The sequence below is a fragment of the Lagenorhynchus albirostris genome, chromosome 7, assembly GCF_949774975.1.
Source record: "Lagenorhynchus albirostris chromosome 7, mLagAlb1.1, whole genome shotgun sequence".
Taxonomy (NCBI): domain Eukaryota; kingdom Metazoa; phylum Chordata; class Mammalia; order Artiodactyla; family Delphinidae; genus Lagenorhynchus; species Lagenorhynchus albirostris.
This window is the reverse complement of record NC_083101.1, coordinates 27,339,085-27,354,713: the sequence shown is the minus strand read 5'-3', so window position 1 is coordinate 27,354,713 and position 15,629 is coordinate 27,339,085. Positions and strand designations below refer to the sequence as shown.

General features: G+C 37.8%; 1 protein-coding gene across 3 annotated transcripts in view; it reads left to right on the top strand.

Annotated features, from left to right (window-relative positions):
* TMEM38B (transmembrane protein 38B) overlaps window positions 1–14,711 on the top strand; it is a 112,128-nt gene extending 97,417 nt beyond the window's left edge. For 2 of the 3 annotated variants that reach the window (XM_060154696.1, XM_060154694.1), the window contains exon 6: window positions 12,815–14,711. In XM_060154696.1, coding sequence (XP_060010679.1) covers window positions 12,815–13,030 — 216 coding nt within the window. In that variant the 3' untranslated portion in view covers window positions 13,031–14,711. Of the gene's footprint in view, window positions 1–3,642; window positions 3,813–12,814 lie in introns of all 3 variants that reach the window. The other variant, XM_060154695.1, reaches the window with a different exon arrangement.
* Window positions 14,712–15,629: the final 918 nt, after the last annotated feature.

Sequence of the window (15,629 nt, the reverse complement as noted above, 5' to 3'; positions counted from 1 at the left end):
TCTGTGTTTCTCTGTCTTCTCAGTTTGCTTAACTTACTGTGTTTGGGGTCTCCTTTTCGCAGCTGCTGGTTCATAGTTTCCGTTGTTTTTGGTGTCTGTCCCCAGTGGCTAAGGTTGGTTCAGTGGGTTGTGTAGGCTTCCTGGTGGAGGGGACTAGTGCCTGTGTTCTGGTGGATGAGGCTGGATCTTGTCTTTCTGGTGGGCAGGTCCACGTCTGGTGTTGTGTTTTGGGGTGTCTGTGACCTTATTATGATTTTACGCAGCCTCTGTGCTGATGGATGGGGTTGTGTTCCTGTCTTGCTAGTTGTTTGGCATGGGGTGTCCAGCACTGTAGCTTGCTGGTCGTTGAGTGGAGCTGGGTCTTGGCGTTGAGATGGAGATCTCTGGGAAATTTTCGCTGTTTGATATTACGTGCAGCTGGGAGGTCTCTTGTGGACCAGTGTCCTGAAGTTGGCTCTCCCACCTCAGTGGCACAGCCCTGATGCCTGGCTGGAGCACCAAGAGCCTGTCCTCCACACGGCTCAGAATAAAAGGGAGAAAAGAAAGAAAGAAGTTAAAATAAAATAAAATAAAATGAAATAAAGTTATTACAATAAAAAATAGTTATGAAGAATAGAAATTTTTTGGACCTCCCTGGTGGTGCAGTGGTTGAGAGTCCGCCTGCCAATGTAGGGGACACGGGTTAGTGCCCCGGTCCAGGAAGATCCCACATGCCGCAAGTGGCTGGGCCCCTGAGCCGTGGCCGCTGAGCCTGCGTGTCTGGAGCCTGTGCTCTGCAACGGGAGAGCCCACAACAGTGAGAGGCCCGCGTACCGCCAAAAAAAAAAAAAAAGAAAATTTTTTAAGTAATAAAAAAAAAAAAACCCGACAGACAGAACCCTAGGACAAATGGTAAAAGCAAAGCTATACAGACAAACTCACACACAGAAGCATACACACACACACACACACACAAAAAGAGAAAAAGGGAAAATATATATATATATCGTTGCTCTCAAAGTCCACCTCCTCAGTTTGGGATGATTCGTTGTCTATTCAGGTATTCCAGAGATGCAGGGTACATTAAGTTGATTGTGGAGATTTAATCCGCTGCTCCTGAGGCTGCTGGGAGAGATTTCCCTTACTCTTCTTTTTTTGCACAGCTCCTGGGGTTCAGCTTTCGATTTGGACCCGTCTCTGCGTGTAGGTTGCCTGAGGGCGTCTGTCCTTCACTCAGACAGGACAGGGTTAAAGAGCAGCTGATTCGGGGGCTCTGGCTCACTCAGGTGGTGTGGGGGGAGGGGGTTAGTAACGGTGCGGTATACGGAGCGAGCCTGTGGCGGCAGAGGCCAGCAGGATATTGCACCAGCCTGAGGCGCGCCGTGCGTTCTCCTGGGGAAGTTGTCCCTGGATCCCGGGACCCTGGCAGTGGCGGGCTGCGCAGGCTCCCGGGGCGGAGGAGGTTGTGTGGATAGTGACCTGTGCTTGCACACAGGCTTCTTGGTGGCGGCAGCAGCAGCCTTAGAGTCTCATGCCCGTCTCTGGGGTCCATGCTGATAGCCGCGGCTCGCGCCCATCTCTGGAGCTCCTTTAAGCAGCGCTCTTAATCCCCTCTCCTCGCGCACCAGGAAACAAAAGATGCAAGAAAAAGTCTCTTGCCTCTTCGGCAGCTCCAGACTTTTTCCCAGACTCCCTCCCCCTCCCGGCTAGCTGTGGCACACTATCCCCTTCAGGCTGTGTTCAAGCTGCCAACCCCAGTCCTCTCTCTGGGATCTGACCTCTGAAGCCCGAGCCTCAGCTCCCAGCCCCAACCCGTCCCGGCGGGTGAGTAGACAAACTTCTCAGGCTGGTGAGTGCTGGTCGGCACCGATCCTCTCTAAAGGAATCTCTCCGCTTTGCCCTCCGAAGCCCTGTTGCTGCGCTCTCCTCCGTGGCTCTGAAGCTCCCCCCCTCTGCCACTGGCAGTCTCCGCCCGCGAAGGGGCTTCCTAGTGTGTGGAAACCTTTCCTCCTTCACAGCTCCCTCCCACTGGTGCAGGTCCTGTCCCTATTCTTTGTCTCTTTTTTTTCTTTTATCCTACCCAGGTATGTGGGGAGTTTCTTGCCTTTTGGGAGGTCTGAGGTCTTCTGCCAGCGTTCAGTAGGTGTTCTGTAGGAGTTGTTCCACATGTAGATATATTTCTGATGTATTTGTGGGGAGGAAGGTGATCTCCGTGTCTTACTCTTCTGCCATCTTGAAGCTCCTCTCTATTTTTAGTTTTTAAGGCACCTCCATACTGCTCTCCATTGTGGCTGTACCAATTTACATTCCCACCAGCAGTGTAGGACGGTTCCTTTTTTGCCACACCCTCTCTAGCATTTATTATTTGTAGACTTTTTGATGATGGCCATTCTGAATGGTGTGAGATGATACCTCATTTTAGTTTTGATTTGCATTTCTCTGATAATTAGCAATATGGAGCATTTTTTCATATGCCTGTTGGCCATCTGTATGTTTCCTTTGGAGAAATGTCTTTGTAGACTTCTGCCCATTTTTTGATTGGTTTGTTTTTCTGATATTGAGCTGTATGAGGTGTTTGTATATTTTGAAGATGAATCCCTTGTTAATGCCTCATTTGCAAATAGTTTCTCTCAAGTCCTTAGGTTGTCTTTTTGTTTTGTTTATGGTTTCCTTTGCTGCACAAAAGCTTTTACGTTTAACATATACACACTGCTATATATAAATAAGATAACCATGAAGGACCTACTGTATGGAACAGGGAACTATACACCTGAAGCTAACACGACATAAGAAATCAACTATACTTCCATAAAAAAAATTGAAAAAAACTCCTCTATTCCAAATACTTTTTATCTCTAAGAAATATTTCATAATAAGATTTTAGCCTTAAAAAGTAAAAAAATATCTCTAGTAGAACCCTGAATATTCATTCAGCAGTTCATAAACATTCTTGAACTGTTAAGAAAAATTAAGGGATAAAGGATTAAAAACCTAATAAAAAATTGAAAGAAGTTTATCAACAGACAGTTCACACAACAAAGATATGATGTCCCTTAAACATATGAAAACATGTGACGCTCACTTGGGAATATATTAATGAAAATTACACTCAGATATCATTTCTCATCAGATTGGCAAAAATTAAAGTCTGGCTGCGTATCCTGTATGGAGAGAGAACTGGGCACTTTTTCAGTCTTATCTGGATATTCTGGCATGTTTGTTTATTTTCAGGTTTTTTCCCAGCTTTTTTTGCATATTGATATGAACTTTATTGGCAGTTTGTCTAACTCCATAATAAAATTTGTTGGTATTTTTATTGAGATTATATTCAGTTTATAAATTAACTTAGGGTGGCAGTTATATTACATAGGGACAAAAGCATAGAGTGAGACAGGAGAGAGTACAGAGTCGTGAGATTTTCTAATATTTAGATAGGGAAGATCCAGAATGAGAAATGGGAAAGAAGCTGTTAAAAACCAGGAGATGGTGTTAAGAAGGATGGACTGGTCAGTTATGCTGCATGCTGTTGAGAGGTGTATTCAGATAGTATTTTGTTGAATACATGAATGAGGGACAATGGTATTAGGCCGTTTCGGGGGATACAGTTGGACATGTAAACTTTGAATAAGACACAGACTCTGTCTTCAATATGTTATTGTCTAGGCCTTCCCTGGTGGCGCAGTGGTTGGGAATCCGCCTGCTGATGCAGGGGACATGGGTTTGTGCCCCGGTCTGGGAGGATCCGCATGCCGCGGAGCGGCTGGGCCCGTGAACCATGGCCGCTGAGCCTGCGTGTCCGGAGCCTGTGCTCCACAACGGGAGAGGCCACAACGGTGAGAGGCCAACGTACCGAAAAAAAAAAAAAAAAAGTTATTGTCTAAAAAGAAATATGAGGCATTGTACTTTTAAACTTTATGAGGATACGGACTAAGTTTGTTTTATTCAGCACTGTATCCCTAGCATTCTGTCTGGTGCATGTAGTAGATTTTTAATATATATTTGTTGACTAACTGATAAATGACTAAAATGCTCTTTCATAGGTCTCTCTGTATTTAATTCTCTCATACTTATTTATCTAAGACTATACTACCAGATGAACAGTTGATTTAACCAACTTATTGAAGACATTTATAAAAATGAGCATCTGAAGATTTGTTTGACAGTCATTTAGGTTAATAATTATTAATGTCTGAGTGTGTGATATCACCAATGAAGAAAGCATAGAGTAACCAGAAAACCAGGCTGAATATGCCATGTACCAGAAGTTAATTATTGGAGGGCACTGGGGGAGGCTTAATGGAGTAGACACTTCGCAGTTGCCCTGCAAAGGATTGTTTGGATTTAGGCAGATGGAGGCAGGAAGAAGTATGTTCTGGGTGGAGAGAAAGATTAATTATGCAAATTTTGCTTATATAGATACATTGTAATAGTCTTTGAATTATTCATATGAGGTAGAAGTTATGTTCATTCATTATACTTTCATTGCTATGCACTATAGAGGATATAAAAGTACATGAGTACTGTTTGTGCCTTGAGGAACTTATAGTTTAGGTCACATTTTTCTGGGAATATTCTGAAATGATATAACATGAGATATTATAAAAATAATGTGCCAAAGCAATCTTGAGAAAGAAAAACGGAGCTGGAGGAATCAGGCTCCCTGACTTCAGACTATACTACAAAGCTACAGTAATCAAGACAGTATGGTACTGACACAAAAACAGAAATATAGATCAATGGAACAGGATAGAAAGCCCAGAGATAAACCTGGGCTTAAACCTAAATGTAAGGCCAGACACTCTAAAACTCTTAGAGGAAAACATAGGCAGAACACTCTATGACATAAATCACAGCAAGATCCTTTTTTGACTCACCTCCTAGAGAAATGGAAATAAAAACAAAAATAAACAAATGGGACCTAATGAAACTTAAAAGCTTTTGCACAGCAAAGGAAACCATAAACAAGATGCAAAGACAACCCTCAGAATGAGAGAAAATATTTGCAAATGAAGCAACTGACAAAGGATTAATCTCCAAAATATACAAGCAGCTCATGCAGCTCAATATCAAAAAAACAAACAACCCAATCCAAAAATGAGCGGAAGACCTAAATAGACATTTCTCCAAAGAAGGTATACAGATTGCCAGCAAACACATGAAAGGATGCTCAACATCACTAATCATTAGAGAAATGCTAATCAAAACTACAATGAGGTTTCACCTCACATGGGTCAGAATGGCCATCATCAAAAAATGTACAAACAATAAATGCTGGAGAGGGTGTGGAGAAAAGGGAACCCTCTTGCACTGTTGGTGGGAATGTAAATTGATACAGCCACTATGGAGAACAGTATGGAGGTTCCTTAAAAAACTAAGGATAGAACTATCATATGACCCAGCAATCCCTCTACTGGGCATATACCTTGAGAAAACCATAATTCAAAAAGAAACATGTACCACAATGTTCATTGCAGCACTATTTACAGTAGCCAGGACATGGAAGCAACCTAAGTGTCCATCGACAGATGAATGGATAAAGAAGATGTGGCACATATATACAAAGGAATATTACTCAGCCATAAAATGAAATGAAATTGAGTTATTTGTAGTGAGGTGGATGGACCTAGAGTCTGTCATATAAAGTGAAGTAAGTCAGGAAGAGAACAAATACTGCATGCTAACACATATATACGGAATCTAAAAAAAATGGTTATGAAGAACCTAGGGGCAGGACAGGAATAAAGACCCAGACATAGAGAATGGACTTAAGGACACGGGGATGGGAAGGGGTAAGCTGGGACGAAGTGAGAGAGTGGCATGGACATATATATACTACCAAATATAAAATAGATAGCTAGTGGGAAGCAGCAGCATTGCACAGAGAGATCAGCTCGGTGCTTTGTGACCACCTAGAGAGGTGGGATAAGGAGGATGGGAGGGAGACACAAGAGGGAGGGGATATGGGGATATAAGTATGTGTATAGCTGATTCACTTTGTTATACAGCAGAAACTAACACAACAATGTAAAGCAATTATACTGCAAGATGTTAAAAAAAAATGTGGCAGAGCTCAAACAATTTCTTTATTGGAATTAATTTTTATTTTAAGATATGTTTAAATGTCAGATTAGGGCTTCTACATTCTTTGGTTTACCTCCCTTTTTAAGCAAGAGACTATGAAGTCAAATGCTGTTTAATTTAGGTAATATGCTTTTTCTTTTAATAGTTTGCTGAATAGGGAGACAGTTTTATATTTTATTTATAGAAGAATAAGGGTTCATTCCATTTGTCACCATTATATTTGTGTCACCTTATTGAATAAACCCTAAGAAGAGGCTGAATTCACAGAAATCCATCCATGGACCTCGTAAGTCTATCTCAGCAGTAATTTATGATGCCAGCCGTACTCCTTAGCTGAGTGATGAGTCTACTGGGAGTGGAGATTCTATTAAAACTCGACTTGAAAAATACTTAGTATAGTTCATGTTCTCAGGAAGTACTTTAGATCCTGACACTCATCTCTTTTGGATTTTGTAAAAAGACATTGCTGTTTTCCTGACAGTGGACCATTGTTTGACCTGAATTCTTTTGAATTTTGTTGGCCGTCCATGAAGTCAAGCTATGACCAGGATAATTATGCTAATACATCTCATTGTAACTATTTATTCTAAAGAATAATTTAATCTAAAGAAATTCTTCTTAGATATTAACCAGTAATGGTATAAACTTGGAGGTTAACATTATATTTGGACTCTTCTCACTCTATATTTTCTCCAGGTGATTACATTCTAAGTCATGCCTTTACGTTTTACTTGTATGGTAATGACTTCTAAATCCATATCCCTTACTTAACGTTTCTGGGCAAACCTCCATTACTGCACTTACTCTTTATGGTTTTGTAATTACAGATTTACTTGCCTGTCTCTGGCTAGTCTGTAAGATTTTTGAGGGCAGGGATCACATTCAACATTCTTTTGGCAGCCAGGGGTAACACACAAGCAGATTATTTTTTTTTTTTTTTTGAAGATGTTGGGGGTAGGAGTTTATTTATTTATTTTTGCTGTGTTGGGTCTTCGTTTCTGTGCGAGGGCTTTCTCTAGTTGTGGCAAGCCGGCGCCACTGTTCATCGCGGTACGCGGGCCTCTCACTATCACGGCCTCTCTTGTTGCGGAGCACAGACTCCAGACGCGCAGGCTCAGTAGTTGTGGCTCACGGGCCTAGTCGCTCCGCGGCATGTGGGATCCTCCCAGACCAGGGCTCGAACCCGTGTCCCCTGCATTAGCAGGCAGATTCTCAACCACTGCGCCACCCGGGAAGCCCAAGCAGATTATTTTAATCCTGTGGATTTTAGGCTTTGTTAGTGCTGTTCTGTTTCAGATTTGCCCTTCTAGAATGTGACCCTTTTGGGGTCTCACTTTAAGCCCGAGGTGTACCCCTGGGCAGGTCCACCTTGCCTGGCTTTGAACTCCTACCTGTCTTCCCAGAACCAAGCAGTGGGCTGCTCAGCTCTTTGGCCTCCCAGCTGTTGTTCTCTGCTAGGTTTTTGAAATCTGTTTCTATGTTTGCACAGTTTAGCGTTGGTAAACTCCTCCAGCACAGACTACGCATGGACTTGGGGGCTTACTTAATGTGGTTCACTCCTCTTTGAGCTGTTATTGCTCTCAAGTGCTAGACGCTTTGGCCTTCTCAGACTCCAGCCTCTGTCCCTTTAACCCATTTGGGACTTCTGCATTTCATTTCCCTATGCTGTGAATTGACACATGTCCTTAAAAGAAAAAGCCAGGGTAAATGTGGAGTTCACTTTGTTCAACTTCCTTTCTTTTAGGGATCATAACCCCACCAGGTTATACCTGTATTGGTTGTTCTCCAGTGTCTTTTTACAGTTGTTTTATGTATTTGTGTCTTTTATGTTGATTTTGTTGAGATACTGAGTCTGATATAAGCTATTTAGTCATGGCTGGCCTGTAGTTTATGTGCATGCATTAAAAAAAAAAAAAGGTTTATTTGTTTATTTTTATTGTGGTCAAATTGGCATAACAAAATCAGCTGTTTATACAATTCAGTGATGTTTAGTACATTCACAATGCTGTGTGCATACATTTTTAAATTTAAATAAATGATAGTACGTTATAGCTTTTGTTCTTTGTCTCATTTTCACCTAACAGTATATTTTAAGAATTCTTCCGTATAACTTTACGATTTATTATTTTTAACAATTACACAGTATACATTTCACTTATCCATTCCTCTTGTGATGGACACCCACTTTGTCTCCAACTCCCCACTACCTAGACTATATTGCAGATAATACGAATTTACTCTTGTTTCCATTGTCCTCAGGAAAGCTGATTATGTAGGGACCTCTTATGAAATTTAATTCCAAAAATATCTAGTTTGATTCATTATCTGCGACCTGCTGGAGGAATTGCCTCTTGGAAATTCATGGGCTTTTGGGAACCATTCTAGTCCATAACATTGTCCCAGATTCATTTTGGCACCAGTATAATTTCTTGAGCAAACCTAAACATCTCTGAACACTATACATTTTGCCAGATAAAAGATTGGTAGCACTCCATTCTATCTCTCAGTGTCTCAGTTGCTTATATATAAAAATATATATGGAAAAAATTGGATGGCTAGAGACTTACTACAGTCCCTCATACTGGCAGGATTCTACAATTTACTGGAAGTCTGTGACTTTAGATAATGATAGACTGCAGTGTATTTAGTGATCAGACTCAAAATCTGAGTGTTCCTAAGTGCTTAACCACTTATTAGCTCTGTGACTTTGAGCAAGTTACTTAACCTGTCAGAACCTCAGTTCCACATCTCTATGATGAGAGTAATATTATGAGTAGTTTTTGGATTACATTTAAAGAGAATAAGGTAATACAAGACACCTACCACAGTTCTGGCACGTGGTAAGTGCATAGTATTAATAGGTATTCTTGGTCATTTGGTGGAGACTGTAAATGATATTTTATCTTCTTATTTCCTTTCAATACTAAATGTATTTTTTTGCTTATGCTGCTCATTTGACACTCAAAAATGTGGTATTTTGTATTATTGTTAACGAGTTATGTTCTTTTCCATTAATTAAGTGTAAACTTATAGAGAACAGATTTTTTTTCCAGAACCTAACTTAATTTGCTTCTGCTGAAGATTAAATTAAGAATGCATATTGAACACAGTGAGAACTCCAACAAAGAAAATAGGAAATATAAGAAAGTACTAGATAGAAGTCACAGAGCTGAAGAATAGAATAACTGAACTAAAAAATTTACTAGGGGCGGTTCAACAGCAGACTAGAAGCAGCAAAAAGGATCAGTGAACTTGAAGACCAGGCAGTGGAACTCACCCAATCAGAGCTGCAAAAAGGAAAAAGAATGAAAGAAAGTGGAGATAGCTTAAGGAACTTATGGGACAACATCAGGAGGACTGACATTCACATAACAGGGCTCCCAGAAGGAAAGAAGAGAGAGAAAGGGGCAGAAAAATTATTTGAAGAAAGAATGGCTGAAAACTTCCCTAATCTGGGGGAAGGAAACAAACCTGCAGATCCAGGAAGCCCAGAGAGTTCCACATACAGGGACCCCCAAAGAAATCCCACCAAGACACATTATAGTTAAAATGTCAAAAGTTTAAGACAAAGAGAGATTCTTAAAAGTAGCAATGGAAAAACAGTGTGTTATGTATAAAGGAACCCCCATAAGACTATGAGCAGATACTTCCAGTAGAAACTTTGCAGGCCAGAATGGAGTGGCATGATATATGCAAAGCACTGAAGGAAAAAAACTCCCAACCTAAGTTACTCTACCCGGCAGTTACATCCAGAATTAGAGGAGAGAGAAAGAATTTTTCCAGACAAGCAAAAGCTAGAGCTTATCACCACTAAATTGATCTTAACACAAAATGTTAAAAGGACTTCTTTAGTCTTAAAGGAAAGGATGCTAATTAGTAACAAGAAAAAATATGAAAATATAAATCTCACTGGTAAGGGTTAATATATAGTAAAGGTAGTGGATTAATCACTTATAAAGTCAGTATGAATGGTAAAAGACAAAAGTAGTAAAAATAACTGTAACTACAATAATTAAGGGATACACACAAGATAAAAAGATGTAAAATGTAACATCAAAAACAAAAAAACATTGAGGGGGAGAGTAAAAATATAGAACATTAAAATGCATTTATACTTAAATTATTATCAACTTAAAATAGACTGTCACTAACATAAGTTGTTATATGAAAATATGATAACTACAGAGCAAAAACCTGTAGTATATACACAAAAGAAAACAAGAAAGTAATCTAAGCATTGCACTAGAGAAAGTCATCAAGCCATAATGGAAGTGAGCAAGGGAAGAAGAAAGGATCAGAGAGGAACTACAAAACAGCCAGAAAACAATTAACAAAATGAAAATAAGTGCATACTTATTAATTACTTTAAATGTAAATTGACTGAATTCTCTATTCAGAAGAGTAGCTGAATGGATAAAAAAAAAATAAGACCCATCTATATGCTGTCTGCAAGAGACTCACTGCAGATGTGAAGAGAGAAATAGACTGAAAGTGAAGGGATGGAAAAATATATTCCATGCAAATGGAAGCCCAAAGAAAGTTGGGATAGCTATACTTATATCAAACAAAACAGACTTTAAAACAAAGACTAATTAGAAGGGCGTTACATAATGATAAAGCGGTCATTTCTAATAAGAGGATATATGACATTTGCAAATATTTATGTACCAACATACATATATAAAGCAAATATTAACAGACATAAAGAGAGAAATAGAGAGCAAAACAATAATAGTAGGGGACTTATTGAAGTCCCCTCACTTACAACAATGGATAGATCACTAGACAAAGAATCAAGAAGGAAACATTGCCCCAAAGGACATATTAGACTAGATAGACTTAACTAAAGATATAGACAGGACATTCCATCCAAAAGCAACAGAATACATATTCTTCTAAAGCACACATGGAATATTCTCCAGGATTCATCATATGTTAGGTCATAAAACAAGTATTAATAAATTTAAGAAGATGAAAATCATATCAAGAATCTTAGCTAGAATAGTATGAAACTGGAAATTGTTTACTAGGAAGAAAACTGGAAAAATCACAAACATGTGGGAATTAAACATAATGCTATAGAACAACCAGTGGGTCAGTGAAGAAATAACAGAGAAATCAAAAAAATACCTTGAGACAAAAATGGAAATACAACATTGCAATCTTATGGGATGCAGCAGACGTAGTTTTAAGAGGGAAGTTCATAGCAATAAATGCCTACCTCAAGAAATGAGAAAAATCTCAAATAACTTAACTTTATACCTTAAAGAACTAGAAAAAGAACAAATGAAGCCCAAAGTTAATGGAAGGAAGGAAATAACATAGAGCAGAAATAAATGAAATACAGACTAAAAGGACAATAGAAAAGACCAAACTAAGAGTTGGTTCTTTGAAAAGATAAACAAAATTAACAAACCTTCAGTTAGACTCACCAAGAAAGAAAACAAGAGAACTCAGGTGGATAAAATCAGAAATGAAAGAAGAGACGTTACAACTGATACCACGAAAATGCAAGGGATTGAGACTGTTATATGCCAACAACGTGGACAACCTAGAAGAAATGGACATACTTCTAGAAACATACAACGTGTCAAGACTGAATCACAAAGAAATAGAAAATCTGAACAGACCAGTTACCAGTAAGGAGATTGTATCAGTGATCAGAAACCTCCCAACAAATAAAAATGCAGGACCAGACAGTTTTGCTGGTGAATTCTACCAAACATTACAAGAATTAATACCAATCCTTCTCAAACTCTTTCAAAAATTAAAGATGAGGGAATGCTTCCAAACTCATTTTACAAGGCCAACATTACCATGAAACCAAAACCAGACAAGGATGCCACAAGAAAAGAAAATTATAGGGCAATATCCCTGATGGGCATAGATGCAAAAACCCCCAACAAAGTATTAGCAAACTAAATTCAACAATACATTAAAAAGATTATACATCGTGATCAAGTGGGATTGATTCCAGGGATGCAAGGATGGTTCATCATCTGCAAATCAATCAATGTCATATATCACATTAACAAAATGAAGGATAAAAATCATATAATCTCAATAGATGCAGAAAAAGCATTTGACAGAATTCAGCATCCATTTACAATAAAAACTCTTAACAAAGTGGGTGTAGAGGGAATGTACCTCAACATAATAGAGGCTATATATGACAAGCCCACAGCTAACATCATAACCAGGGCATTATGCCTGGTGAAAAAAATGAGACAAAGACAAATACAGTATGATCTCATTTATGTGTGGAATCTAAAATTTAAAAAAACGCAAGCTCATAGATACAGAGAACAGATGAGTGGTTGCCAGAAGTGGATTGGGGGGGTGGTGACGAGGCTTGGTGACATGGGTTAAAAGGAGTCAAAAAGTTCAAACTTCCAGTTATAAACAAATAAGTCATCAGTGTGTAACGTATAGCATGGTAACTATTGTAATACTGTATTGCATATTTGAAAGTTGCTAAGAGAGTAGATCTTAAAAATTCTCATCACATAAAAAAATTTTTGTGTGCTGTGTATGGTGATGGATGTTAACTAGACTTATTGTGGTGGTTATTTCATAATATATGCAGATACCGAATCATTTTGTACACCTGAAACTAGTTAATGTTATATGTCAGTTATACCTCAATTAAAAAAAAAAGCGTTTTGAATATTTTCTTCTTTTTCACTTTCCCCTCTCATTTTTAGGAAACAGAAAACATTTGTATTTAAATTCAAAATTGAACTTTTTTTTTCAGATAACCATGATGCTTACAGAGACTGCTTTTATGCCTTTTGCTTTTTTTGAGGATACATTGAGTTGGATGCTGTTTGGCTGGCAGCAGCTGTTTTCATCATGTGAAAAGAGAAGTGAAACAAACTCGTCTCTCAGTGGTACTGGTTCATCGACCTCAAAACCTATAGCTGATGCTTCAGATAAAGTTCATAAGAAGCATACTAAAAAGACTAAGTAAATTTACTTGATGAACTTCAGAAGGCAAAAAATTTTCTTTGTCTTATCTACCTGTCAGATTGTGATAAATATTTCTATGTAAATGATGTAAAATAAAGATTATATATAAGGATTGGAGGTGACAAAAAGAAAGAACTTCTTTCTGTTTCAGGGAGACTCTCCCTTTCTGGATTGTAATTTCCTGAGTGTTATGAGTGTATCATGTGAAATGGTTTTTCTAAGTTATATGTAAAAGATTCTATTGTGATTTTTAAAACAATTTTATCTTGATAAAAGCCTAGTGTTTTTGAATGTTAGAAAAAGTAAATCTACTGTCATTGCAAAATAACAAAAATTAAAGTTTTATTGTTTAATCTAGATATTTTCATACATGTTTTTTATTTGAATCTATTTGAGCTTTAGTTTAGCAAAATTAAACTTTTATTACACATTACCATTATAATTCTTAGATATGAAAAACAATTCCTGTTTAATTTTGAGTACTAAGAAAAGTAAACTTTACCTAAATCACTTTATATTATGAATGAAAATAAATTATTAGCTTATATTTCAGAAATAAACATTGTATATTTTGCCCGCATTAATTGGAAATACCTGAAATTCTATTTAATTTTTTTCTAGTAGTATTTTTCAGTGAGAGCAGAGTATTATTAGTCTTAATCTTAAGTGTGTTTCATGCCCTTGTTTAAACTATTTCTTTTTTCTCAAAAGAAAATCAGGGGTATAGTTTTTAATAAGTTACTAAGTCCATGTTTTGCTTTGCAAGTTTTGAGGAGCTTATTTTTTTCTCTCTCCTTGAAACACATTTGTTTTAACTGTAGGAGAAATTATTCTTCTCAGCATTTCATATATTCTTAAGTATTATTTCAATTTAAAAATTTCACCTTTGTCTTCTTTTTAATGGGTACTTTTCAGTTTTCTAGTTGAATGTCTCTTACTAGTTTACGTAGGTTATATTTTAATGTACATGTACATATATTTTTAGTTTTATTTTAAATTAAAACTAGTTACCCTTATGTAAAAATGCTCAGCTCTAATGAGAATTGTCCTCGGGCATTTGATAACAACCACCTAATTAAGAAGAAACAAACTAAAACCTTGTATGGTAGTAGTCTATTTGAATGAAGAATGATGAAGTGAAATTTGATACCTTATTGGCAAAAATAATTAAAAGAAGAAAAGGTACTAAAATCATGTTAGATTTTCTTATTTTATTTTGTAGTTTAAAAGCCCAGTTATAATTTTAAAACTTTGTGACTGACATGATTTCTTCTACTGAGACCATGAGCCTGCAAAAAGTTAGTATGTATCAGGCATCTTTGGATGGTATAGAACTACTCAAATCATATTCAAGTTAGAAGTCTTGATTTTTAAAAATTTTAACAAATATAAACACCAGCAGGGATTATACTTTTGTTAAAAAAATGTTTTTTGGGGGGAGGACCTGTGATAGCCTTGGGATGCTAAGAAGTTTATTTTTAATATTCTGACAGAAGGCATTAAATATTTAAGAGTTCTGTATTGCATTTGACACTCTTGTAGTTAAAAACTTTTCACAGTTAACATGTTGCTAATTACTGACTTAGTTTTGAATTTGGGTTTAACTGTAGTTGAAATGTTACGAATCTTATTTTACACTTGTATTAAAGACAGATTTATTAAACTAAGTTATTTAGCACCAATGGAATATTTTATCATTTTTATGTTTTTTCTGTTTTTCTTGATTTAGGAGTTTATAACTCCTTTGGCCTTTCGACTGATATATGATATATATTCAGTGATTACTGTCCAAATGAGATGTACAACCTTTATGGAACAAACTTTTATTAATCTGTGCAAGTATCCTATAACCTTTAATTCAAGGTTTTTAGGAAAAAGCTGTACTGGAGGACATGGCTTAGGTTTGAAACCGCCCACCCTTAATATATTCATGCTGCCTGCAGAGACCTGACTGGATTCGCGAAGCAGATTGTTAGACTCCTTACCCAACAGTGTAGCATGAATGAAGCCTGTGGGCCTGCTTCACACAGTCATAGGTGGCACTGAGAAAGTCAAGATCTGGTAGGTCTCGTTAAATACTAGAGAATGGACTTGATATAGGGAGGGGGAAGGGTGAACTGTGACAAAGCGAGAGAGAGGCATGGACATATATACACTACCAAACGTAAGGTAGATAGCTAGTGGGAAGCACCCGCATAGCATAGGGAGATCAGCTCGGTGCTTTGTGACTGCCTGGAGGGGTGGGATAGGGAGGGTGGGATAGGGAGGGTGGGAGGGAGGGAGACGCAAGAGGGAAGAGATATGGGAACATATGTATATGTATAACTGCTTCACTTTGTTATAAAGCAGAAGCTAACACACCATTGTAAAGCAATTGTACTCCAATAAAGATGTAAAAATAAATAAATAAAAGGAGACAAGAAGGTGGCAAGAACATGGGCTGGCTAACTCAGTGATCTCAGCCTCAAGTAAAATATGGCCAAATTAATATCAAACTCTGATTTATCAGATTAGTCACACTTCCTTGCTGAGTGTGCAAGGGCTGGAGAGGGACCAGATAATGTAGAGTGAGTGGATTTCAGTGGAAATTCCAGGTTTCT